This window comes from Corvus moneduloides, chromosome 3 (genome assembly GCF_009650955.1).
Source record: "Corvus moneduloides isolate bCorMon1 chromosome 3, bCorMon1.pri, whole genome shotgun sequence".
Classification (NCBI taxonomy): domain Eukaryota; kingdom Metazoa; phylum Chordata; class Aves; order Passeriformes; family Corvidae; genus Corvus; species Corvus moneduloides.
The window spans coordinates 93,263,039-93,287,623 of record NC_045478.1 but is presented as its reverse complement, the minus strand read 5'-3'; the positions used below and the strand labels follow the sequence as shown (position 1 = coordinate 93,287,623).

At 46.6% G+C, this 24,585-nt stretch overlaps 1 protein-coding gene across 2 annotated transcripts in view; it reads right to left on the bottom strand.

Moving 5' to 3' along the window:
* Positions 1-12,003: 12,003 nt before the first annotated feature.
* The window catches only part of BABAM2 (BRISC and BRCA1 A complex member 2), a 173,198-nt gene continuing 160,616 nt past the window's right edge, over positions 12,004-24,585 (bottom strand). For both annotated transcript variants that reach the window (XM_032102780.1, XM_032102779.1), the window contains exon 12: positions 12,004-24,202. In XM_032102780.1, coding sequence (XP_031958671.1) covers positions 24,139-24,202 — 64 coding nt within the window. In that variant the 3' untranslated portion in view covers positions 12,004-24,138. The remainder of the gene's footprint in view (positions 24,203-24,585) is intronic.

Sequence of the window (24,585 nt, the reverse complement as noted above, 5' to 3'; positions counted from 1 at the left end):
TCTTACTGCTGCCAGGTGATGTGGTGGGCATCATCTAACTCTCTTCCAGTCCTGGTACAAATAAAAGCCAAGGACAAAGCCAGATGCCACGACGATCTTCCCCTTTCTGAAGCAGGGCTGGGTGACGCTGAGAGCCTGGGATGCAGGCAGGGCAGCAGGAGAGCAGTCCTACAGCAGGATGGGCACCGGGCGCCCCTGGCACTGCTCAGTCAGGCTGGCAGCGTGGCCGTGGTGTGGCGGCAGCAGCAGCCAGAGGTCCTGCTGGCTCCCACAGGGTCAGCTCTGCAGAGATCCCAGACACCGACAAGACCAAACACTACTTCAAAGCAGAAACAGCTTCAGCCCTCTTAAAATGTTCCAGAACAAAGATCCTACCGACCCAATGAGTAGCAGGTGCAAGACGTGGATTGGGAACCAGGGCTTATTAGGAGCAATCACTACGCACAGTTTACAGCATTTTGCTGGTGTAGTGAAGCAGAAAACAGCTTCAGGAGATCCCTGCCTAGGGATGAGCAGGCTCACTCCTAGCCCCAGAGTACATGGGATGTGAGAGATGGGAACAGAGATCCCACGAGTCTAGTTCTAGACACCTCTTGGCACAAGATGAACAGTCTTATCTTGATACTTGTGTTTGTTTGCCCAGCTCCAAACCTGTTTCAGCAGCATGAGAGCCTGCCTTGCCCTGCTCCTGCCTCCTGCAGAGACACCACCTCTGGTCCCAGAAGCCAAAGGGCCCAACCAGGCTCATCCACTCTGCAGCCCAGGGACTTCCCCAAAAGATCCCAGGCAATGCTGCCAGCACAGTCCCAGTAGGAGGTCTTTTAGGGGATGGGAGCCCTGCCCTGAGGAGCTTGGACCTGGATCTTTCCCCATTGCCCTGTCTGGTAAGAGACTTGACTATTTTCTTGCTGTATTTTGTGAAGTGGGCCTCAACAATCACCTTTTCTTGTGTCAGAGCAGTGGAAAGGACGGAAAAGCTGCCTTAGGAGTAGAAAACCCCACCCCTGCCAGCACCCCCACAGCTCAACCAAACAGATGCTGAGGACTTCTCACCTGAAGTGCCCATGCTCAGGTCATGCAAACAGGGTCGGGCCACAGCCATGCTGATGTAGGGCACCCAGCCCTGTGCAATCGCAGCCTGGGATAGTGGGATGGGCTCCGGACAGTATCCATGCGCTGAGAGTTTCCGAGATTATTCCCTGAAACACGTGGTGCAGGCCAAGTGGATCACCCAGCTGAGCTTATCAAACAGCTCATTGTTCCTGCCTGAGTGATTCAGCCCCACCAAAGTGCTCCCTGGCAGCACAGCACCAAGGAGGAGGAGAAGGAGGAGGGAGGTGTGCAGTGCACACAGATAGTTCTCCTGATAGTGGGAGGCAGATAAGCACACGGGAGTTAATGGCTGAGCTCAGATCTAGTTGAGGCAGTTTGACCTTTCTGCTGGTAAGCCTGCCTTCAGCTGACATGACAGACTTTGACACAAGCACTCAGGGGAATGTGCGGCCAGTAAGTGAGACTTACTTTCCCCACCAAGTAATATTGATTAGCGCAGTGCCCGCAGACACGGCTCGAGGCAGCGGTGGGGTTTGAGGGAGGGAGCAGAAGAGACAGGTGAAAAGCAAAGGTAAAATGAGTTGCTGACTGAACCTATAAAGTGTCCTTTCTGTCTCCTACCACAGCGACCTGTGCACTGCTGAAAACCTTGGAAGGAGGGAGAGGCTTTCCAGTCTGGGCAGCAGCACTGGAACTGGCTGGTGTCCCTGCATGGCCTGGCTCATCTCCATCCCGTGGGCGTCCGTGCAATCCAGTGCCTCCTTCCATCTTCCTGAGCCACTTTGTCCTCTGGCATCCCTGGAAAAGAAACATCTGTTAGGAGCACTGATGATTTCTGAGAATTTGGGCACGTAAAACTGAAAATGGACCAAGGAACCATCTGAGCATCTGGGAGTGGCTTCTTTCTCTCTTGCCATCCAGGAAAGTCTCTGCTCCAGCAATCCGTCTGTAAAGGATGGCACAGGACTGTGCCAGTGCGTGACTCCAAACCCAAATGTGTGCAGCCTCCCTGTGGGAAGCAGTGGGGTGGCATTCCCATTTGGCTGAGGTCCCCATCCCCTGCAGACCTGTGGACACAGGTCTCCGTGGGCTTGGTGATTCCAAGCTGGCTACAACATTATAAGCCACTATGGAGCAGGGAGTGGTTGGATTCCAGCTTCTTGCTGCTTTGGACATCTTGTTGGTGACATCACGAAGCTGAAATGTTGCTCACGCTGCAGAGAGAGGCTGCCTGGAGTCTGATGACATTTAAGTACCAGCAATACTCACCAGATTCTCTGGGACATGAGGTGGAGACTGCTCTTATGCAGTGTTACCTTAAAGTCCTAGTATAAACACCTCCCATAACCAACTCCTCGCTTGCTCAGGAATAAAAAATGGAGTTTTTGAAAGCAGCAGAGTGACCCAGAAGCCTGAGTTACATACAGTCTTTATCAAAGGCACTCGAAGTTATTTTAAAGCAGTGCGCGATATTACACCAACACCGAGTCCAGGAAAACCTACCAAATATTTTTAATGCTGGGCTAGTTTTCGGAGGACTACAAGGATGCTCCCACCCAGGATGTTATTGACTCTTTCCACCATGCCCTGCACTTTTCTTTCCTCTGCATTTTTCCACTTGCCACTGTGTACAGAAATACAAGGGAAAAGCAGAGTTTTTCCACCTGAGGTCTCAGAGCAGGACCAGGAGGTGCTTGCTCTGAACAAGTGCCCACCTATCATCCCTCTGGCTAAGATGTGATCCTGGGCTTTGATCACTGGGGTCATGGTAGGAACTCAGGAGCTCCTCAGGAGCGGGGACCTGGGTGCAGGCTGGTCCCTGTGGGCGCATCCAGGCCTGGGGGCTGCGGAGCCCCGGAGGCACGGAGGAGTCCTGCGCTCCACTATTGTGCTGGCCTCTGTCAGATCATGCTGTGTGCTGGCGGTTTGCAAAGCTTCTATTATCGGCACGTTAATAACCTTTCACAACGTTTAATTACTTGGAAAGGTAATCAGTCTTGCGGTAGTTCTTTAAAAAGCATGCCCATTTCACTTGCTCTTGGCAGAGAACTCTGCTTTTTTGTCTTTCATTCTCGCAATAAATATGTTACAACCGATCCTGCTCCCAAAGGCAGTACCTATCTGTAAAACAAAGAAGATTGCTCCCTGGCTTTCTGGGTACCAGCCCTGCAGTGGGTGCCATGCCACAGATCTCTCCTACCAACACTATCCTGCACTGATTCAGGGACACTCCCTGAGTTTGTGTTTTTAAAATGGATTCTCATTTTAAGGTGCCTGGTTTGACGCTCACAACCAGTCACTCAGGGCCAAACTCTCCACTTCACTGCCAGAGCTGGCCCCGGTGTTGGCTGCCCATAAAATGACAGCCAAGAAGCCAGCTGTAAGTGGCCAGGTCCCCTCTGCTCAGTCACTGCTGCCCTTCGGCCGCCAGCAGCAGCGCCGGCACAGGCTGCGACAAGCTGCGATGCCCGAGGCTGGGGCTGGGTGGAGGAAGCAGGAAGACCCAGCAGCTGCAGGAAAAGGACAGGCAGAGATCACCCGGGTGGGTGCAAGGGCTGCCAGGGTGTCTCCAAGGACAGCTAACCACGACATTTTGAGGGTCAGAGGTCCAAGACCACCACCAGCCACATCTCTGCTGCATCCAGCACCCCAGAGAAGTGGTAGGGTGCTCTCCTTCCATGCAAGGATGCCACCACTTATGACAGGAGGCAACTTAAACACATTGCCTTTGGGCTTGTGACCCTGTGCTGGAAACTGCAGCAACCATGGAGGTTTGGTCCTCTCCTGGAGCCCACTGGCTGATGGCTGCATCCTCCTGAGGCAGCTTGGGACCACTGCAGAGGCACCCTCAGGTTCCCATGGCTGCCCCTTGCCAGGAACCAGCTGGACAGTGGATCTGCCTCGGCACAGACACCCCGTGGGACTTCTGTGGAGGGCACACACACCTGCACGCACACCTGCATGCACATGTGCCCACCTGTGAGCCCATGGGGACCTGGTGAGTGAGAGCCTGCTCTGTCCATGCTAGGGGCTGGTCCTGGGGAGGAAGCACAGCACATCAGGCTCAGGCTCCCACCAGCCATGGCCACTGCCTGCAGCAGCGGAAAGTATTACACTCGATTGATTAAATGTGTCCTTTTCCACTGATGAACTCTGTCCCGTGAGCCAACATTTTCCACTTCAGACATGGGGGTACCCACTTTTGGGGAGAAAAGCAGTAAATGGTATCAGAAAGAAACATTATTCTTGAGGGCAGCAAAAGCCTCTGGAATTTTCTTCCTTTCTCCTTAAGGACAAGCTTGTCAAAGGACTGAACAAAAAGCTCAGGGGAGTTTTTTAAAAGGACTCTCAGTCTGCAAGTACCTCTATGTGGAGGCATTGGTGGAAGCCTGGTCCCAGCCTTGCAGCCCATCCATGCTGGTGTTTTTCTAATATTCTTGGAAGTCTTCACAGGTTTGGTTTTTTTTTTTCCTTTTAAAAAGCACAGCTTTTAACAGCCCTGGGGCAGAAGGCTCTTGCTTGCTAAATCACAAGGTTTGCCACACTGAAATGTAGGGACGTGCCCGCAAATGGGAACTGGCTGTCTTAGCTTTTGTTCTTGACAGTTTGCCAGAATCCTTAAAACAACAGGAGGAGGTTCAGCCACCTAAACATCCCTGCACTCGCTGGCTCAGGGAGCCTGTAAACATGGGCATTAGCATATCAGACCCATGGATGTGTTTGCCAGCAGCACGGACAGTCCCACTGCTGGTGGCTGGGTGGCTCTGGGACAAGAAGGAGCAGGAATGCCTGGCAGTGCCAGTGGTGTCTCCTGGCATGATGGTGGGATCCCGTGTCCTAGCAGTGCTTGGTGATTGCAGGCAGGAGAAAAGTGTCAGGAAACACCACCCAGTGCTGTAATGTTAGATTTTAGAGCCACGTAAGAGATGATCTGGTGGAGATGCTGCTCCACCAGAGACAAGAATTGGATTTGTATCCATGTAATGAATGGTCACATTTTTCCCCTCCCAGCTTGTTTGAAGATCAGTGATGAGAAGGGGCAGCAATGGACCGAAATTTGTAGATCAGAAGAGATAATTAGCAAAATGCTACCCTTAAAGAACCAAAAAGCAGCCTCTAGTGCAGCCAGTGGTGGTAAATGTTCCTCAGCAAAGACCTAGCCAATGCCATTCCAGAGCTGTATATTCTTACCTAACTTGGACAGCACACCTCAGTCTTCAGCTGCAGAGATACCGAGACTTCTATTTCAGTCACAGACTTGGAGAGAGACCAGGTGCACACCTCAGACCTTGCCTACAGTCATTCCTTGGCCACCTCACTGTTATGCTAATGTTTATTTAGACGGGTGGGGGTGGAGATGACCTAGTAAGGGGTTGAGAAGCTCTCCTAAGGTGCATTCCTCAGCTGGGCTCTCAGCAGCCGCCTTGCTGACATTTTTGAACCTGGGAGGTCTGGGGCATCTGCATCCAGGCTCAACCCCAAGGTGAGCTCAAGATCCTCCAACTCCCTTCTGCTGGCTCCAGTTTCCTTCTTGTCTGTCCCAACCAAGTCACTTCAGAGGGATTTAGGATTTCAACAAACTGCACTGTTCGCCTCAAATTCTGCAGGGCACAAACTCTACAGCAAGAGTCCTCCAGTCTTCACCTGCAGCTTTCAGCACCAGCATTCCCTCAGGCTCTCCTCCCTAAGTCCCTGCACACCTTCGAATCACTGAGGAACTCAGGAGCTCCAACCTTTCTTTGCCTGAAGTTTGCACCCCTCCAAGGTCTCTCTTGGTAAAGTAGATGGGATGCAGCTCAACTCACACAGCACCTAGGCTTTTCCTCTGCTCTCCCTGACCATCTGCTCCCGAATTTTCACCACCCCCTGGCTCACCCGACTGGGAGGCAGCACCCTCACTCCTGGCTCTGCCTCGACCCCATCACTTGGATGGAAGCCAATGAGCCCATGCAGGTGAGTGCCCACCTCTGGGCCATCTCCTTGAGTTTGCAGATCCCACGAGGTGGGTGAACCAAACCTTCTTCCCTCACAACGTCACGGCATGAGGTTATAAAGTTCAGCTTGTCAGTAAGTAAGCCAGTCCCACCCACGACTTCTTTCCACATAATTATGGTTCACGGATATACCAGGAAAAAAAGAGAGCCCCTGCCGGAGATGCTGACGTCTTTTTCCTTTCAGGTTCAATGGCTGCTTTATTGCGGTCGGGTTTTCTTTCTCCCCGCCACCCGGTCTTTCTCTGACTGGAACTGTTCCCCTCCAAAAACATGGTGACTTTTGCTGAAAAGCAATTCTGCCACTTCTGTAGCGAGGCAGCGCTCACGAATGGCACAGTGGTAGTTACGGGATGTGTGGTTTACCTCAAGACGTCACATCTCCTCCCCCTGGAGACATCAGAAGGCTTATTGCTCAAATTCGGCTTCGATTCTATAAAGGAAAAAGGCCCTGTGACTTTCACTAGTACTTTTAATGTTCTAAGAAACCTTCACATTCCCTTCCCCAGGCTGCTTCAAAGGGCAAATAGCTGAGGCACAGATGCTGCCTTTTGGTAAACTTACGCATTCGAAGTGCGGTCTAAAATCCCATGAGTCAAACTGCAGTATTTCCCACCCAGGGAAAGGAACGACTGATTTTGTTTGGGGATTTTTCCCAGGTGAAGGCTGGTCAGAAAGAAGGACTTTGAGTACCGGATTTGCACTTTATGTTCTTAAATACTTTTGGAGAGCAACAGGAGTGAAATAGCTGGTGTGCTTTTCAGTGCCTCTTTCTGTGCTCAGCTGGAAGATGTCCCTGGGGACACATTGCTGAAGACACCCATGGTCTGTGCAGGAAAAGAAGGCACCCTGCTCTGCCACGGCAAACACCAGCCCAGCAAAAGCTGGGCATGACTGGAAAGCTGTGAACCGAGGCAGGCAGGCTCGGACACAGGTGGCGCAAGGCTGCATTAGTGCACACTGAGAGAGCTGAGAAAGGAAACCAGCAACCAGCCTAAAGAAAAAATGATGCAGAAGGTAAACAGCTGCCATCACCTGTGCAAACACAGCCTCTCTCGTCCCCCTCACAGAGGCAGTGGGGAATGGGGCAGTGTTGTGCAGCCAGCCTGCCGGAGCTGCAGGGAACAGTGCTGATGATGACACGGAGATGCATTGCAAGTCAGGGAGCCCAAGCTGCTGCTGCCCACCCTGGATTTGGTCCTCTCCGTGGTTGTCCTGGCAAGGACAGCTCCTCTTTTCTCACAAGTCATCCCAAGGCTTTGACAACTTCTCCCCTCTGCAGACCCTTGTTGAGCTGAACTAGTAAAAGCACAATGCTGTGACTCCTCTGGGTGTGAGATTTTGCCTGTACAGCAGCTGATGTGCTTTCCATGAGCTGTTTCAGCCTTGTGTGAGCCACAGAGTGTGGGGTCTGCAGGCACCACTCCCGAGTGCTGCCCACCTGAAGCCGTGACGATGTGGGGAAGGGCAAAGGTTGCAAAGGGAAACTATGTTGTGGCCTTTTGCTCATCTCGGCTTTGAGAGTACAGCTGTGGTGTCTGACCAAAACCACGACTGAGTTCCCCTTTGCTGAAATAATTTCTGATTTCCCGTGTGGTGCTCAAGGATGGGGTCCCCAGGGGAGGCACAGGTTTCCCTTATCTTTATACAGAGACCCTATGCTGTGCCTGATGAATGCAGGGTTTACCCATGGGTGCCTTTCTCCCGTGTGCCTCACCGTGTTGGGGCCTGCCCAGGAAACGCAGCTGGTTTCCTGCTGGCAGCTGGGCAGCACCTCCTTCACTGAAGAGCTCGGCTTGTTCCCCTGCCTGTCACTCCAGCACCAGCCTTTTGGGCTTCTCTGGGAAGGTTCTCACCCATGGATAAAAGTACTTGTCTAGGGGATGAGCTGTGCCCCTCAAGTGTGGAGGGTAAGTGACCCAGCCTAAGTCCGGCAGCGGGAACTGGACACCAATCTCCTCACCAGCTGGGATGTGGGATACACACCAGGGAGAGGAAAATGGTTACAACAGAACCAGGTGGAAGATGCAACGTGCATGTGTGCATTACAAGGACATTATCTCCTAAGAAGTATGAATAGGGAAGGAGTTCCTTCAACAAAGCTGCCCCAGTGAGGAAAGGCCAGGGACAGGCACCTTTATACCCAGCACCCTGTCTCTGCTGGGGCTGGCAGGTTCCTGGCATGAGCTAATTAACTCTTCAATTGCTGAGGAAGCTCAGAGGACCTTAATTTGACAGTCACCATAAAAGCATTTTGTCTGTCAACACACTCTTTCATCCAAGGATCTCAAAGTGCTTTACAAGTATTAATTAAGCTCACCAAAGTAAGTATGAATAATTATTGTCATTGAACAGCGTGGAGAACTGAGGCCAGACTTGCCCAAGAGCAACTGTCAGGACCCAGGGACAGGCATGGAAGGAGGAATTCTCAGCTGCAGTTGCCAGACTGCAAACCCTCCTGCAGAGAACAGCCTCCGACTGCACACTGGCTGAGCCTGCTGGACTCTGCTCAAGGATGTCCTCCCCTAGAAGATTACATTTGAAGAACAGGGGAAAAAAATGTCATTTTTGTTTTGGAATATAATGCAATCTATGCCACAGCAAAAAATTTAGGCAAAAATGACCTGAAAGTATAAACTCCTCGTATCAGTGTGTAAGCTTTCTGAAAAAAAGCTTTTTCAGAAAAGGAATGCTGTTTCTTTTATCCTGTTTCCTGTGGCAGTACCTTCTGCTGTTTCATGTGAGATTAGTAGTTTCTGAAAGTAATGCATAATAAATCAGGTGTTGAGGAATTAGGGACAGTATTTAAACACTATTTAAAACCTCAAACCTTCATCTATAAAAACATGCTTATTATTTCCCCTTCTCGTTATGAATCTCAGTGCTTGGAACACTTTCATTTTCCTATGCCTCCAACCACCTGGTGTCAAGGAGTCTCAGATCAGGGTTGCTTTGGTTGCAAGTTCAGGTATATTTTTAAGGTGATAAAGACTCACTGTCATAATCTAGTCTGAACCCTTGCACAGCCCAACCCCGAGGAATTTAGTTGTTTGCCTTGTAGACAGCCCAACTACTTACATCATATGATTTGGTTAATTTTCATGGATGTATCTGTAGCTGCTGAGTGTTTCTCATGTTTCCCCACCTTCCAAACCCTGCTCCATGTTGCACGAAGAGGCTCCAACAGTGGGCAGTTTCCTTACCTACAGGAATGTTGTGGGAATGAATACACAAATATTGTGAGATTTGAAGATATCAGAGCAACGGGGAGGGGAGTCATAAATATACCTCACGCAGATAATAGCAGCTATAAATTCTATTGCCTTGATCTGGCTTGGCACTGGCGCCCTGCAGAACTCCTTGCTCTGCTCACTCCTCTCTCCATGGCAGCTTCACTGTTTATTACTGATATAATTACAGCACTATGACGTCTTCTGGACCGTCCTGGATAAAACCAGCCTTTTCACTTTGAAATAAGCACTTTACACAGCAGTGGCAGTTAAACTGAAGAATATCTGTACGAGGTGTGTGATGGTGGTAAACTGATGACTTGTCTTATGCCAGCACAACTTTCCTGTGCAATTGTCTTTTGGACAGCTAATTGGCCTCTTGAGTTCAAACTGAGCCACCACAGCTGGGGCTCTGTGCCATGAACACTGCCCAGAGCGAAGAAACCGAGTAGGTGACTCTTGTCACAGAGGATCCTCCTCATGGCTGTGCTGGCAGTGATGGGCACTTCTCCCCCTATGGAGCAAAGCCAGGGGTGGTCTCCCAGAAGGGGAGCCGATGTGGGTCTGCTGCGCGTGGGGAGGAAACATCCTTTGCGTGGTGGTGGCACAGTGCAGCCTCTGCTCCAGGCCCGTGGTCGGAGGAGCCCTTCCTCTTCCTGCGCACTCCGAGGGCCCTCTGCCCTGCGGCTCTGCCAGCCCAGGTCCCTGCCCCAGGCCCCCCGTGCCGATGGTGGTGGGCCCACAGGAGCCTCCTCACCCACACGGCTTGGGGGAGCGTTCCATTGCTGCTGAACCCCCGGGCAGCTTCAGAGGAAATGAATGGGACAGGCAGGACGGTGGCACAGTTATCAACCGCTTCGTCAGGAAGGAAGAGCCTCTTCTTTAGTTCTAGAAACCTCCTCACCCAAGCCATTGCAAACTGAGCTCAACTGAGTGTTTCAGATCAGTGTTGCCTGTTTCCAATTACATCTGAGCATATTTCTGCAGAGAAGAGCCAAGGTCTTGATTTATAGGCTTTTGGGCAAGAGAATGCAGTGTTTTTCATTATCTTTATCTCTAAATCTGCTCTTGTTACTTGTTGCTTACAACAAATTTACAGAGTCTAATGCAAAGGTCTTTTGTTAAGGTTTCCTACACTCAGATGCTAAAATCCTTCATTAAAGCCCAGGCTAATTGCTTCTGCAGATAGACAGGCCCATCCATTTCACCTTCCTCAGTGTGCCCTTGGGAAGGGAACACACATTTTGGGATACAGCGGTGGGAGAGCTGGAGACACACCTGGGGCTGAGCCTGTGCAGCTCACCTGCGCTGCCCTCCCACCCAGCCCTGGCCACGGCCAGAGCCTGAGCACCTCACAGGCGCTGTGGACAGCGGGAGAGGCAGCCAGCCTGCTCCTGCACCACTCGCTCTGCACCAGACATTCCTCTGGCTGGATTTTCTGCTGCATTGGCTTCCCACATATTTATCCTGACATCACATGGGCTGGGGCCCTTCCTGCCTCTGCCCAGCAGGAGTTTGCTGTATAAAAAAAAAGTCACTTTTAGAAAACGATGTCTTCTGTGGAAGGAAAAGGCTCAAATGCAGCAAGAAAGAGTTTTATGAGCTTTGCTTCAATACTTGTTGTGCAACATCCTTATGGGATTTCATTATTTATGATTTTATCTAACTACTGCCTATGCCTAATAGCTCAGAGGTGCTGTTGATTAATTTTTTCCAGGTCTTTGATGTACCAGCAATAACTTGTCCATATTGTCCTGTGTCAGTAAAGTGGAAATTGCCATGCCACAGTCAAGGTATCACGAGGTGGCCGAAGCTGGAATAACTGCCTGTGTCCACTGTAGGACCAACGTTTAAGGTTTCCCCGCGCCACGCTCTCCCCGCTGGCACTGCTTGAAGGAGCTGGAATGAGTCAGCTCACTAAAACAGGAAAAAAAGAATCCAACCAAAAAATGCTGCTATTTTTTTTTCTTCTTTAATTTCTATTTTTTTTTCTGGGTTAGTGAGTTGAACTAACTCCATGTGACCAGGTATGCACTAGAGCCAGCAGGATGATGAAGGGAGCGATCAGGCAGCAAGGAGCGGCAAGAGGAGGAAGAGGAGGGAGAAGGGCAAGTGGGGGCAGGCTGTAAGATCATCTCTTGATACCACACCCTACGTATGGACACTGTCAGTCTAATTCCTACAGTACTGGTTCCATCCTTGATGTTGTAATCTGTTTCTGTGAATCTTTTCAATTAGGTAGTGATTTATTGGTTAGTGGGGTGGGTTTGGACATCCTCCAGCAACAGACACGAAATCCCTTACCATGCTGAGCTCTGTCCTATTGCCTGTGATGCAAAGGCATAAAACTTTTCTCCAGGAAATGATTCTTTTTCAAAATGATTATAAGATTATATGACTAGACTGTTGTGTGATGTAAACCTGTCTGTTCCCAAAAGCTTTGGTGTAGTTACACCACTTACAAAAGGATTTGCTTCAAAATTTTTAGCTGTCCCAGCACATTAGTTGCTGGTTAACTGGAGGTCTTCCTGAAAAGAGTGCATTTATCAGCATAAATGGACTTGTTTCTTCCCTTACGTAGAGGTTTTCAGTCTGCCCAACTTAGAGTGTTTGCCAGTTCAAAATTTATTATTTCTTGTCATCACTTCTCTTACAGTCATCACCTCTCTGGTGTTAGTCCAATTCTGTGGATTTGTCAATCACCACCACAAAGAAACCCAGAGCCAAAATAAACCTGGCACCGCTTTATTTCTGTATTACAAACGTACTGGCACAAACCTTGTCCACAGAATCTCCTATTTCAGCAAAGTGCTTGAAATCCCATTGACTTCAATTAGTAAGTTAAGCAAGTGCTTAAAAGCTGTATTTGAACTGGGGCCTGAAGACCATACCTTGGCCAACTGGATCTGTTGTCTTTTTTTTTTTAAGTTATGCTTTTAGAGGAATTTCCACATTTCAGTTCAGTCAAAACACCAAAAATTTGGATGAGATTAAGGAGAGATGAAAGTTGATACTACATTGTCTTCTGGCATCATTCATTTACAAACTGTTTGTAGTCAGTTAAGCATTAGGGATTCAAGGAGAGTGAATGAAAAAATGAGATGTTATGGGCTCAAAGCTTGGGGGGGGTGGGGGGAGGGAAGAGGTCTTGCTCAGCAAAATGACACAAGGAAGGGATTTACTGATGTATCAGAAAAACATGGGCCACTATGAATAGGCTTTACTTCATGGTAGCTGAGGGTGTCTGGCAGTTCTATACTACACACTACTCCTGTTCTCCCTGCACACAATTACACGGGCATATCAGTGTAATGCATGGTTATTACAAAATAACCACAACCTACTAGGAAGAACATTTCATGCTTCTCAGTTGGACAAGGCTCATCTGGTCTTAATTTTTTTTTTAAGGAACATCTTCTATTTTAAGATTTTCCCCTGTTTAGCCAATGGAATCTATGTTAATTTGACCTCTATTAAATCAAATTTTTTCCATTATTCTCTCTGGTGATCAAAGAGCTCTGGGGCAGCTTCCTGAGAGGCCAGAATACCTAGCTGCTGGAGCAGGCCAGCTGAGCAGCACCATGCATGTTCTTCCCCACCTCCTTGCTGTTGGGAAAGAGGCTTCCAGTCTGGCCACTTGCCCTCAGCCCCAGACCCATGTGCTTCCCTCACCCAAACCTCTCTCCCAGGCATGCTTGTGCTTCCCACTGGGAGGTTTTGTAGGAGGTAGAGCTATTGGGCACTACCCCTTTTCCTACTGGCTTTGGGCACCTTGCTTGGAGCTGAAGGGGAATCCCCAGGAGCTCTGCTGGCATGGTGGCTCCTCTCCACCACATCAGAGCTGTGGTGGCAGCTCCTTTGCTTCCTTGTTTTTGACAAGACTAGCAGGGACTGGTGCCTCCCACAGGGCCCATTCCTGCAGGTGACCAGGAGATGGGTGCTGAGCACACCTGGCATCAGCTGGAGCCTCCCAAGAGGCAGGTGAAGAAGTGTCCTGGCCCTGGGTGGTGCCAGCCAAGGTGGGTGATACTTGCATGGTTGACAGTGAGCTCCAGGGGAAACCCTGCCTATTCCCAACCAGAGTCTAGAGACTTCCAGCTCTTAGCAGTAGTCTGAAGGACTGAAACTTTGCACCTGGTGACTCAGGGCACGGCCATGCTGGTGATGGAGCGGGGTGAAGAGCCTCAAGTCTCTCGAGGAGGGCACTACCTTCAGCCTTGTGCCATTCCTATGTTGCCCTCCCGGGCCTGTCCTGGCGATGGGCTGTGGGATGGGATGTGCCAGCTTGGGCACAGGCCAGGTGGCTGCAGAGACAGAGCAAGGGCAGCAAGAGCCTCTGCACTGCTCTTCCTGGCACATCTGCTCCCAGGAAATGCCAGTGGGATGTGGCAGGAGAGGCTCAGGCTGAGGACAGAGGCATTTCCCACTCTCACAGTGACACTGGACATGGCTTCCCCCTGCCCCAGAATGCGTGGGAGCAATGCTGCTGGCTGCAGCACGGCTGGGCCTGGCTCCTGTCCTGCCACGGAGCACCCTGGACAAATCACATCCTTGCTTTCTGCCTCAGTCCCTTGTTTGTAAAATGGACACGAATACTTCACAAGGGTGTTGTGAAACCTAATTAATTAATTAATACCTGTACTGCACTTTGATGTCCTCACATGAAAAGTCCTATATAACTACAAAGCATTTTTAATGTTATAAAGCAAGAACTTCTTGCTGTCTTGCCTTGGCAAAGAGGCTGATTAGATGTTATCAGTTCTGCTGCTCACATGCACAGAACCTGCTGCAATGGGGTTTGGATTCTGGTTTGTTTTTAAAGAGTCACATAGGATGATGGGAAGAGTTAATTTGGCAGTCTGCTCCCTGTGACTTCAGGGAGTGGCCAGAACTGGCTTTATATTTTCTGTCAACAAAATCAGCTAAATAGCCCCAGAAGAAAAAAAAAAAAAAAAAAAAAGCCACACAAAAAACCAAACCCTCACATATCTGTGCATACAGGTGTGTCCTGATGACACCTGCAGTAACTGGAGCAAAAGGCTTTCTAGCCCAAGCCTGAGGAAAAAGCTGTACCACAGGAGCACCTAATCCTCCATTTAAAAAACTGCATACTGCTCACATTTCATAGAAGGCAAATGGCTCCTAAGCAAGAGTCTGTTTGGGCCAAATCTCATTGCCTGTTTCTGTCTGTTCTGCTGTTAAGACTGTCCCTTTTGCAGTTTTACTACTTAAGTGAGGAAGACCCAACCTGTACAGTTGGGACTGAGGAGCTCTGATTCTGCCCTCATCATGAAATGTGTGGTACTGTGATGCCAGAAGGCACCATTGCAGAGCCTGTGCTTTAATCTGCACTCAACTGATAACGAATGTTAAGAAGCTGCACTCTATGGTCCTTCCTTCAGAGAGCTCAGTTATGTCAGTGTGCCGTGGAGGGATGAAAGTACAGCTTTTAGTGTTAAAATTCCCAACAGACCTGTCCTGCACTGCATATAAAATGCACTAATAAGTTAATGACAAAATACAAACGCCTTGACTCCTGCAATTTAGAAAACAGGAGCCAAAGGAGTCTTAATAATCCTGTTTTTCTTTCCCAATTAACACTGTAAACTTTCTGCATTTCCTTGACCTTGAAGAGCATTCCTGCACAATTCCACGTACTCGCCTCCACCTTCAGCCCTTCCAGCACAAACACAATACCCAGCAGTGCTGTTCCAGGCCCACAGCGGCACAGTGCCAACAAGCCTCTGCTCCCTCCCTCTCTGGCTGCCAGCACCCACTTTCTCTCCCTTCCCTGAAACCTAAAACTGGCTGTACACCTGGACAGTGTCATTTACTACGATGCACAGGTAAATACACACATGAAGCACACTGCAAAGGGCTTGGGCTCCTTGTGTGCTGTCATTTCCAAAGGTTGCCTCAAAGCTTGGGGATGCTCAGAGCTGCCAGCAAGCAATAAGCAATTGCTCACAGGCAGTTGTTTCTTTTTTTTTTTTTTAATTTTAATGACAACTTTTCCCTGTGCTCATGGGGAGTGCTTTTGGAAGACAGCAGGATTCTGTGCGTGCCACTGCATCTGGCAGCACTGTGCCTGAGCTGGGTGCTCCCAGCCTGTCCAGCCCAGTGGAGTGAGAGGGGAGGAAGACAAAGTCCAGCTCAGGTGCGAACAGCTGGGGGCAGGAATATGCACAATGGGAGGAAACTGGGTACATCGCCTTTGCAAAACCAAATAAACAACACTTAGAGAAATGAAAAAAACCAGCCATCTCCCAAAGCAGCTTGGACAAAATCCTTTCCTTCCCCCAGGAACAGAGCATGCAGAGGCTGAAGTGTTTTCACACTGAAAGCATGGCATCGTTTGTGAGCTTTTTCCACAGTCTACAAATAAACAAAACCCAGGGAGTGTTTTGCATTCAATAGTTAATCACAGTTGGCTGAGTGTTTTTATTTTTCTTCACTGTAAAGGCATTCTTGGTCCGCCTCCCAAACAGCTTGTTTTGTCTGAGAGATTTAATCTTGAGTGGCAGGACAAGGTGCAAAGACAAACCTCAAAACAATTCTTATTTTTCTATAGCAAGATGCCAGTATGTAAAAGCTAACTACCCTGCAAACAGGCCTCTCAGGTTGGCATGCACAGGGCTTCTTGCCACAATTGCCAGTCGGCCTGGATACCCTGGCCCACAAAGCAGCTAATTTCACTCGGTTTTAACTCTTTCCTGTTTGTGAACTGCTCTTCAAGTGGTCTGAACAACCAGAATTCAACGCAGGTTGGACCAGTTTCTAGCCCTAGCTCCTCCCTGAAGAAGCATCTTGTTTGTATACAGGGAACATGGCTCCGGAGGCCCAGCCTACTTTCAAATCCAAACACGGTTTTTCTTCAAAGCAACATCAAGGTACGTTTCATAAAAATGAAGGGATGATGCAATACATATATAGTGCATCAACAAGTACTCGAGCTGCTCTGCTCAGAATTAGCTTAGGCAGTTACTTAAGAGCACCGTATTGTACAAACATCAGCCACATTTTTGCAGCCATGCCTACTAACACAAGTAAATGACTGAAAAAGCACTGCATTTATTTAAATTTTATGGCTTCGCACTTTTAAGATCTAAAAGTGGTTAGAAACAATAAACTTATGAAATCTCACCACTTATGCTCTTCATTTTGTTTTCAAGTGCTATTGCCTCTGAACAATCTTTAAAGGAGATAGTATCAGTTTGTGCTTAGATCTGTATCATATTAAAAAGTGGGATTAATAAATAAATAATTAAATAATTAATTAAAACCATGTCCAAGTTACCTGAAAGGTTTGTCTTCAGGTCATTTAGTCCCACATTTTGCTTGAAGCAGGACTATCTCCAGTTGCTGGAGGATAGGACCACCATGGCTTTGCCTACTCCTGGCTCACCAATCTCCAGGGAGATGCCCCAGCCTCTGGGGGGCACTGCTTCCACTGCGGGACTGCATGTTCTTGTGGAAACACTCTCTGCTGTGGGCTTGGTCTCCCGGAGATTTGTGCATTTCATGGTGCCACTTCTCGAGGCAGAATTTTTGGTAACTTTTCCCCATAAACACAATCCAACAGAGCTGACAGGAAGCAGTCAGGAAACTCCCTGCAAATTCATTTCAACAGCTTCTTGCAACTTCCCTACTCTGGTGCATGTAACGCTAGACACAGGGAGATACTTCTGATGTTTCTTTAAGGTATATGCTTTAAAATCAGTACAAGGTCTTAGCAAAGATGGGGGTCTATACAAAGCCATGCTGGTAACCTCCATCACCCTCTAAGTGTTTCCCCTGCATTAACTTCCCTGCTTCTTGAGACTGCTCCAAAGTACCTCAGGAGCAGAGAACATGAATAACACTTCACACAGTATAGCTAATGTGGGGACCCTTTTGCCACGGTGTATCACAGTGCCAAATACATGGTTCATTTCTGCAAAGAGCCATGACCCATGATCCACTTCTAAAGCACCACAATAAAAATAATGCCCAGTTCAACAAAATGGCCATGACAAGTGCAGAACAAACACTCCTGCCATTCACAAGCATGACAAACCAAGTGATTAGATGATTTTTGAATCTCTCTTATAAAGTACTCCAGCAATGGGTAATGCCAGAGAGGGAATCGGATTTGCCCGAGCAATGTTCTGACAGACACCACCTCCTCTTCAAACCAGGCACCTCTGAGTGTTCCTCGCAGCCTTGCTTTGAAAAGCCTTCTCCTCACGAGCAGGCATGTACCCAGCTTCGTATGAGCAATCCAGGTCATTGCTGAACACCTGTCCACTGGAGGAGAGGAAGGCAGGATCAAGTTGTGGGGGTTTTTCATGCAACCTCCCCATAATTAGCCCCAAGCAGCAGCTGAGTCACTCCCAGGAGTCCCGGGTGCTATTAGGACCAGCCACGCCACGGCCCAGTGTATAATTATATACCAGCCACCACTGTGCGGAAACGGCTCCATTTACTATCTGACCCCATTAGACAGAAGCTGTCATTTCTTCTTGGCTACCAGGGCTGTGGGTGCTCTGAGGAAGACAAGCCAAATTCTCACAGTCCAAACTCATTCACCCAAACTCACCTCCTTCTTGCTGAAACCAGCAGATGCCATCCTCTTTCCTGGTTCACCTGTGAGCTGCCCAAGAGCTCCCCTACGGTCAAGAGGCGAATGGGTGTGATGAGACACAGCAACTACTGGACACAAGGGACAGGGAGGTGAGTGCAGAAAGTCTAGGAAACACAGCATGCCAATACTGTCTATTTCATCAGAGAGCAGGCTCAGTTGGCCAAAACACACAAGAAATCACCCCTAGCTGGCAGGGCTGTACTTGAGTTGCAGCTGGATTTTATGGCTGCCTTTTCCTATCAAGGCATAAAGAGGAAACGCCTGGCCTCGGCAGCATCAGCAGGGTGGCATTTCCCCCTGGCACAGCTCCTGTGTTGTTGGGCACAAAAATGAACCTAGTCCCATCTGATGAGCAACCAAAGCCCGTTACCTCCTGCAGCCGGGATCTCACAAACTACACACAGCACCTGAGCCAGCAGAGGCCCTTCTGCTGCTCCTCTGAGGAAACGCAAGAAATGGGTCTGGGTTTTTGGCACCCCAGGTTGCCAGCCCGTCACACCGAGTTCAAGTGAGGTTTGCTGGGAGGGGTGTGCAACGCTTGGGCTGCTGCTGACACTGCAGTTCAGAGAAGAAACACACGACTCCAACCTCCAGTTGCTACTCTTACACCAGTGCTACATCCCCTTCGAAAGACACAAATAACCTCGACAGCTCTGGGTTTTAAACTAGTCCTGAAAAAATTTTGCTGAAAGGGACAGTGGAATAAGGGAAACAGGATGTCAAATTAGGATCAGCTTGAACCATTTCAAATAAACAACGAGGAAATAAAATGTACCCTGATTGCTGGCAGGCTTGAAGGCTTACAGAGTACTTGCCCCACCCAAATCAAGGGCTTGAAATGGAGCAGCAGTGGAACAGAAACCCCTGACAGTGTAAGATTTGCTGTTCCCTGGTACTGCTTTGCCATCCTCAGGGACAGAAAAAGCATCATTAGGGTTTAACTAGAGTTGGATGAAAACATGGAGTACCCCAAGGATCAATTTTCACTGCGGGCAGCTGCAGCACAAGGCATTAATTCTTCAACCTTTCTGATGACAGGAGAAACACGGGGAGCTGTAGACACAAATAACTTTAGACTCGTAGTGTGTATTTTGCAATGAAATGCTTGCTTTACTTCCTGTTGTTTAAAACTGCATTTATTCCTTAGCACTGCAAGAAAAACCTCCTGTATTTTGTACTGGGGGCACATTTAAAGGCCCATATATTGTAGACTCAGCAAGTGGCAGGGCAGCTGCCATACCTTGCTTCCTTTCTGATTTCTTGATGATTTAAGGCCTATTTTCAGCAGCCAATATTGGTTTTCCCCCTTGCCTTTTTGCTTGGTAACTACCACTTTAACAAAATGGTGTTTGTGCAGTGCCTTGGAACCAAGACCTGAGCTTTTTAACATCAGACAGGGAACAGAATAAGAAAAGCAGGACTAAAATCACCAATGTGCCATGGCCTTTCAAGGCATATGCTCAGAAATACATGGCAGAACTCTTGAGTTGTTGCAAAATAATACTTAGACTGCCAGATTTTTATTTCCTACATAGCTAAAATTACTTGCATGTTTCCGATATTTGTGTTTACCTTTCTCAAGAACAAAGTCTGAAATTATTCTCTGAATCTACAGAAATCAGTAAATTAAAATATTACAAAAACCCTGCACTGTTTGTAGACATTTTTCAGACTTTTACTGTCTTTCCCTGTAGGGGAAAACCCTATTGATGAAAAGTATAAACAAGATAAAACGGTGTCTGATCAGTGCTTTATTTAGGCTTCCTGCAGGAAGGGACAATTCACCTTGCCCCCGCTAATTTGCTAACATGGAAATTAAATGAAGATTTGGTAAAAAAAAAATGTACCCAGTGCCATCAGCATGATTATCCTCTCTGCTCTGGTAACAGCCTTTCCTCAGAATTCTTCTGTTGTGGAGAACACAACATTTGGCTTAGTAAATAAAAAACAGCTTCTACTTATTTTTACAGCACATAGTTCTACACTTAATGTAGGCTCACAAGATGTTGGCATACACCTTGTTGCCTTGTCAAAAAAAAGAACTCAAGTTTGCTAAAACCAGCAGTAACTAGTAAGGATGAAGCAAAACTGCCCCAGAAGAGGACAGATACCTGAAAATAAAAACTGAAAAGGAGATGACTTAAGGGATTTTCAGTAACATTTAAGAAGTAAGAGTACCTTTAGGTTTAATGAGCATTACAATACATCAATTACAGAGACATAAGCAATTTAAGGGAAGAATGTTCACTGGCAGTTCAGTTTGGTCACAGACTTCATTTGCTTCACAGGGCAAGGAACAGCACCCCATAATTAAGAATCATGGTCATAAGTTGTGTCCAAAGCTTGCTACCTCCTTGCAGCACATCTTTCTCACAAAGCTAGAAAGGTAAGAAACTCCCTTCTCTACTGACAAAGGACTCGTCCCTTCATCTCCATGTACCACAGCTGCACAGACACAGTGCTAGAAATGTATTTCACACCTGCACCGGTGACCCTCACGTGCTGCTACAGGTTTCTGTTGCCTGCTGCTTCTCTGGTTAAGAGTACTGACACAGAAGGATGTCTAAGCTGCAGTCCCTACTCATCACTTAAAACAGGTTTCTGAGCTCTGCTAAACCCCCAGCCTTGGTATTAGGGGCACTGCTCAATGGAGAGTACTCAAGATTTAATCCTCTCTTTCCTAGGTAAGAAAGCTCTGTGTAAAACCACCTGAAGTGAGACTTAAAGCACTGTACTTTATGGCTAAATCTCATCCACTGACTGAGTCACCAAAGATGCTTATTGCTGTAGGCTCTGGACAGGATTAGAGAAAGGGAATATACACAGAAACATCCCTAGGGAGGGTTTAACAATGCACAGATCTGTGCTAGCTCCAGCAATGTTCTATTCTCAAAAACTGACTCAAGCCTACTCTCTGTATGAATGGGAGTGCAGATTCAGCAAATGAAAAGTGCCAATCAACAAAGCAGTGGCCAGGACAATGGAAAGATCAATGAAGGCCAAGCCATGTATGGTATAGTTAACTTTTATTTATTCTTCCAGCTGTTTGTCTGGTCTTTCCAGCAAGTTGATGAAAGTCTGACTTTGAATCCTAAGATTTGGTATTACTTCTAGCACAGTGGATTGTGTATGCAGACGAATGAAGGCTTGACTCTAAGTTTGTGATTTAAGGACCTTTGGAAAACCGTGCATTAGGAGGGCTTAGTAACTCAAGACTTACCACATTCTTTCAGCCAAAACTAGGACAGAGCAGAGTTTAGGCTTTTCGATACCTTTGCAACATTGCTCTTTCTCTCCTGTGTTCTGTGGTTCTCATAAGCAAAGGAAAATAGCCTAGGTCTGACTGCTCCCTTCAACTGCACATATCACATAATAGGGAAGGAAGCGCTGAGAGTCTCAGGGCCATTAAACTGGCCACAATGGAAATTATAAACCAGGAGATAACAGAAATAACTACAACTCATTATCCCAGCCTTCATGGCTAACTTAAATGCCTTCAATGGATACTTGGTGTGATATAAAATTATTCAAACTAATCCTCTCTTCTGGTATAGTATTTAAATGGAAATTCTTCTGGAGAGAAGCTTTCATTCATTCCAGCGTCTCTCCTCTCAATACCCCACTTGGAGAGCTAACACCCAATACTTCTGAGAACTATTAGAAAGGGATCCATAAAATACCATGTAGGTCAAAGAGTGCAGGATGGCCTTGAAATAAAGAAAATGTTCATTAAGTGCAACAAAACCACCTTTTCTTCTAATCTAAAAATTGATAGACTTACATTAAACACAAACAGTACAGTTTTTCATCTTTTCTACATTTTTTTTCCAAAATACTACCAATTGTAGCATGACATTAAAATTAGACTGAAACTATTGATTTGTTTCTATGTATGTTAGTGAAAAGTTGGTGAAACTATTGAATTCAGCACAATTAATTGCTGGTTTAGGCTTTTTGTACCCTCAAAATATTCTCTTTCATGGCTCTAAAACTCTTCAATAATAAAGCGGTTCATTGTCCAAAACAACTAGGACTGAGGTGAAGGATGCATTTTTGGTTGAAAACAAACCTAAATTCTGAAGGGTGGACCTCTTTTCAAACTACTGTGCAATTGCTAGCCTTTGAATGACAATAACTTCTGAAAAGATAAAAAAAATGGTGCAACTTGGGCAATCAGGTATATAAAGCACACACTGTGTTCATGGGGCAATCACTACAACACTGAATCAAAGGCAAAGTTATAAAATGTAAGATTCCAGGAATGTACTGATGCAACTTAAGGGTTTGGTTTATACCTTTTGAAGACGGCTAGAGATTGTTTCTATCAGATTTTGAACACTATGAGAACAAATGTTTTCCATTAGCCACCTGCCTTCTCCCACCCCATTCACAAGGTTGGCTTACTCTTGAGTATGTGTCTCTGGGTTTGACCTGAAGAAATGTAGATGTGAGATCATCCCAGTATACTAAACAATATTTTGTTCTTAAGTCACCTGAGGTTGTTCAGTTATGATTTTGCTATTCACATAGAACCATTACCTTCCACATCTGCTCTAAGCATGCAAAAGCCTCATGCAATGTCTCCACAGAGGGAATTCAGGCTCAGACCTTTGAAACTGTTGACAGTCCTCAGATAATGCACTGAGAGTCACAAAGGGGTGGGTCACAGGACAAATATATCTCCTCTGCAGACTTAAAATAAAACTTCTGATTTTGTTTGCAGCTTTTCAGCCAAAAACTTCAGTATTAAATTAAAATTTCCCCACAAACTAGCTAAAAATACCTGTAGTTTTTAGAGGTGAATTATTTGTATAATTCTTAATTGTTAAGCTTCACTACTCAAAACCCATCTGTATTTCCTAGGTGAATATAAACCCTGAAAAGCACTATTTTTCATGTGAAATAACAAGTTATAGAAAGGGTAGGAGAATACTGCCAATCAAGTAGTTTGATGAGATTTCCTTGCATGTGGTGCTATAGTGAATAATTTAAAATTAAATGTTTTCCAGTTCCACTGTATCATCTGCGTACTATTAATTTAGTTCCTTGTATTTAGCAGAAGTAGGGCACATTTTCCAGATACCATTTATAAGCAACATACTCTGTTTATTTTATTCCTTACTGGAAAGTACCTTGGTCTGTTCACAAATTAATTGGGGAAGTGACATCGTGACCATTAGTCCCAACTGGTGCGCCTGACACAAGCAGGAAAGAAAGGATGAATAGCTGGGATTTTGTGTTTGGCATTTCAGAATTAGGGGAGGTAATGTTTCCAGTTATATACACCTAAAAATAATTTCTGAGAAGATATGTTGAACTTAAGCATTAAGCTAAATACCTACAGCCCCTATGTTATTTCATCAGTTATTTTCCAAGACATCATTCATTCCTTTGTTGAAAGTTTGCTTCTTAGCAGTATTTATCTTATTTGGAAAAATTACAGGTCTATGAAAGAGCTTTATTTTGTTATACTGATTTATATAACTAGTTACTCGCATGTTGGTACTAAAGAAGCAGAACTTTTTTGTAATGGCACGGAGTGCTCATTAGGAAAACACCAAAATTGTACAACTGGAAATAAAAACAAACCATAAAAGCCTAACATTTCACATAAGATGAGCTTTCAACAGAAGTATCAGAAAAACCACCAAACCTCAAACACCTTGCCATATTAACTTCAGACCAACTGGAAAGGCACTGAGAGTTGAAGTGTGCAACTCATATCCATACCTGTGAGAGCAACAAGCACAGTGAGACGCAAACCTCCAAGGCAGAATATGGCACTGCACAGTCCATGAGGCATTCCCGGTACATATGGCAGTTTTATGTTTTCTTAGGATAAGCTGAAAATGTTAACTAAATATACACACTACATCACACTTCCATGGGGGAAAAAAAATACAATTTAGACCACCTGAAGACAAGGAAACAAGGCATAACATACATGAAATTGTTGGCACAAGAAAGTGTTATCATATCAATACATGCCCTTTTAAATTTAATCCAACAGATACATAGAGGAATGGTGGTGGCAGAGACAAAGGGGCAGGGCTAATATCAAATATTCAGTTCTAAGCATGCTAGTGAGGTCTTTGCTTCAAAAACTGAAGCTACTAAAACCACTTCAGAGGCAAAAAAGCACCTATCAAGATAGTCCAATCCATTTCCAGGCATTCTTCTTCTGGGCTGACATGTGCAGATTGAAGGATCTGTCCAGTATAGTTTCCATGCCCGAAGCTGCCTAAAGCTTCCCATTAGCAAATGCTGCCTCCTGGAACTGAGGGACAAATGTCTTGAAATATGTCCTAGTGAAAAGAACAGAAAATATATGATTAGGAAGGAGTAATCTTAAAAGCATGAATTGAAGCACTTGATGTTTCCCACGTTTCCTACTTCCCCTGTGTGGAAAAGGCTTCACACATGGTATGAAAGGCCCAAAGACAGACAAGGCAATGGAGCAGGAAAACAGTGAAGTCAGAATACGTGCAGGAGATAAGCTCTTGATCTGTCTCCTAAGAGAAACCTTGACACTGTCACTGCTGACGGCAGCAGTTTACATAAGATAATACTAGCAACATTGGATGAACTGTAATTCCTTTTAGTAAACTTCAAAATTTATAGGATAATGTCCTTTTCTGAAGTGTGCTTTGTATATTTTGGATCTTAGTCTATCTTCTTTACAAAGGAT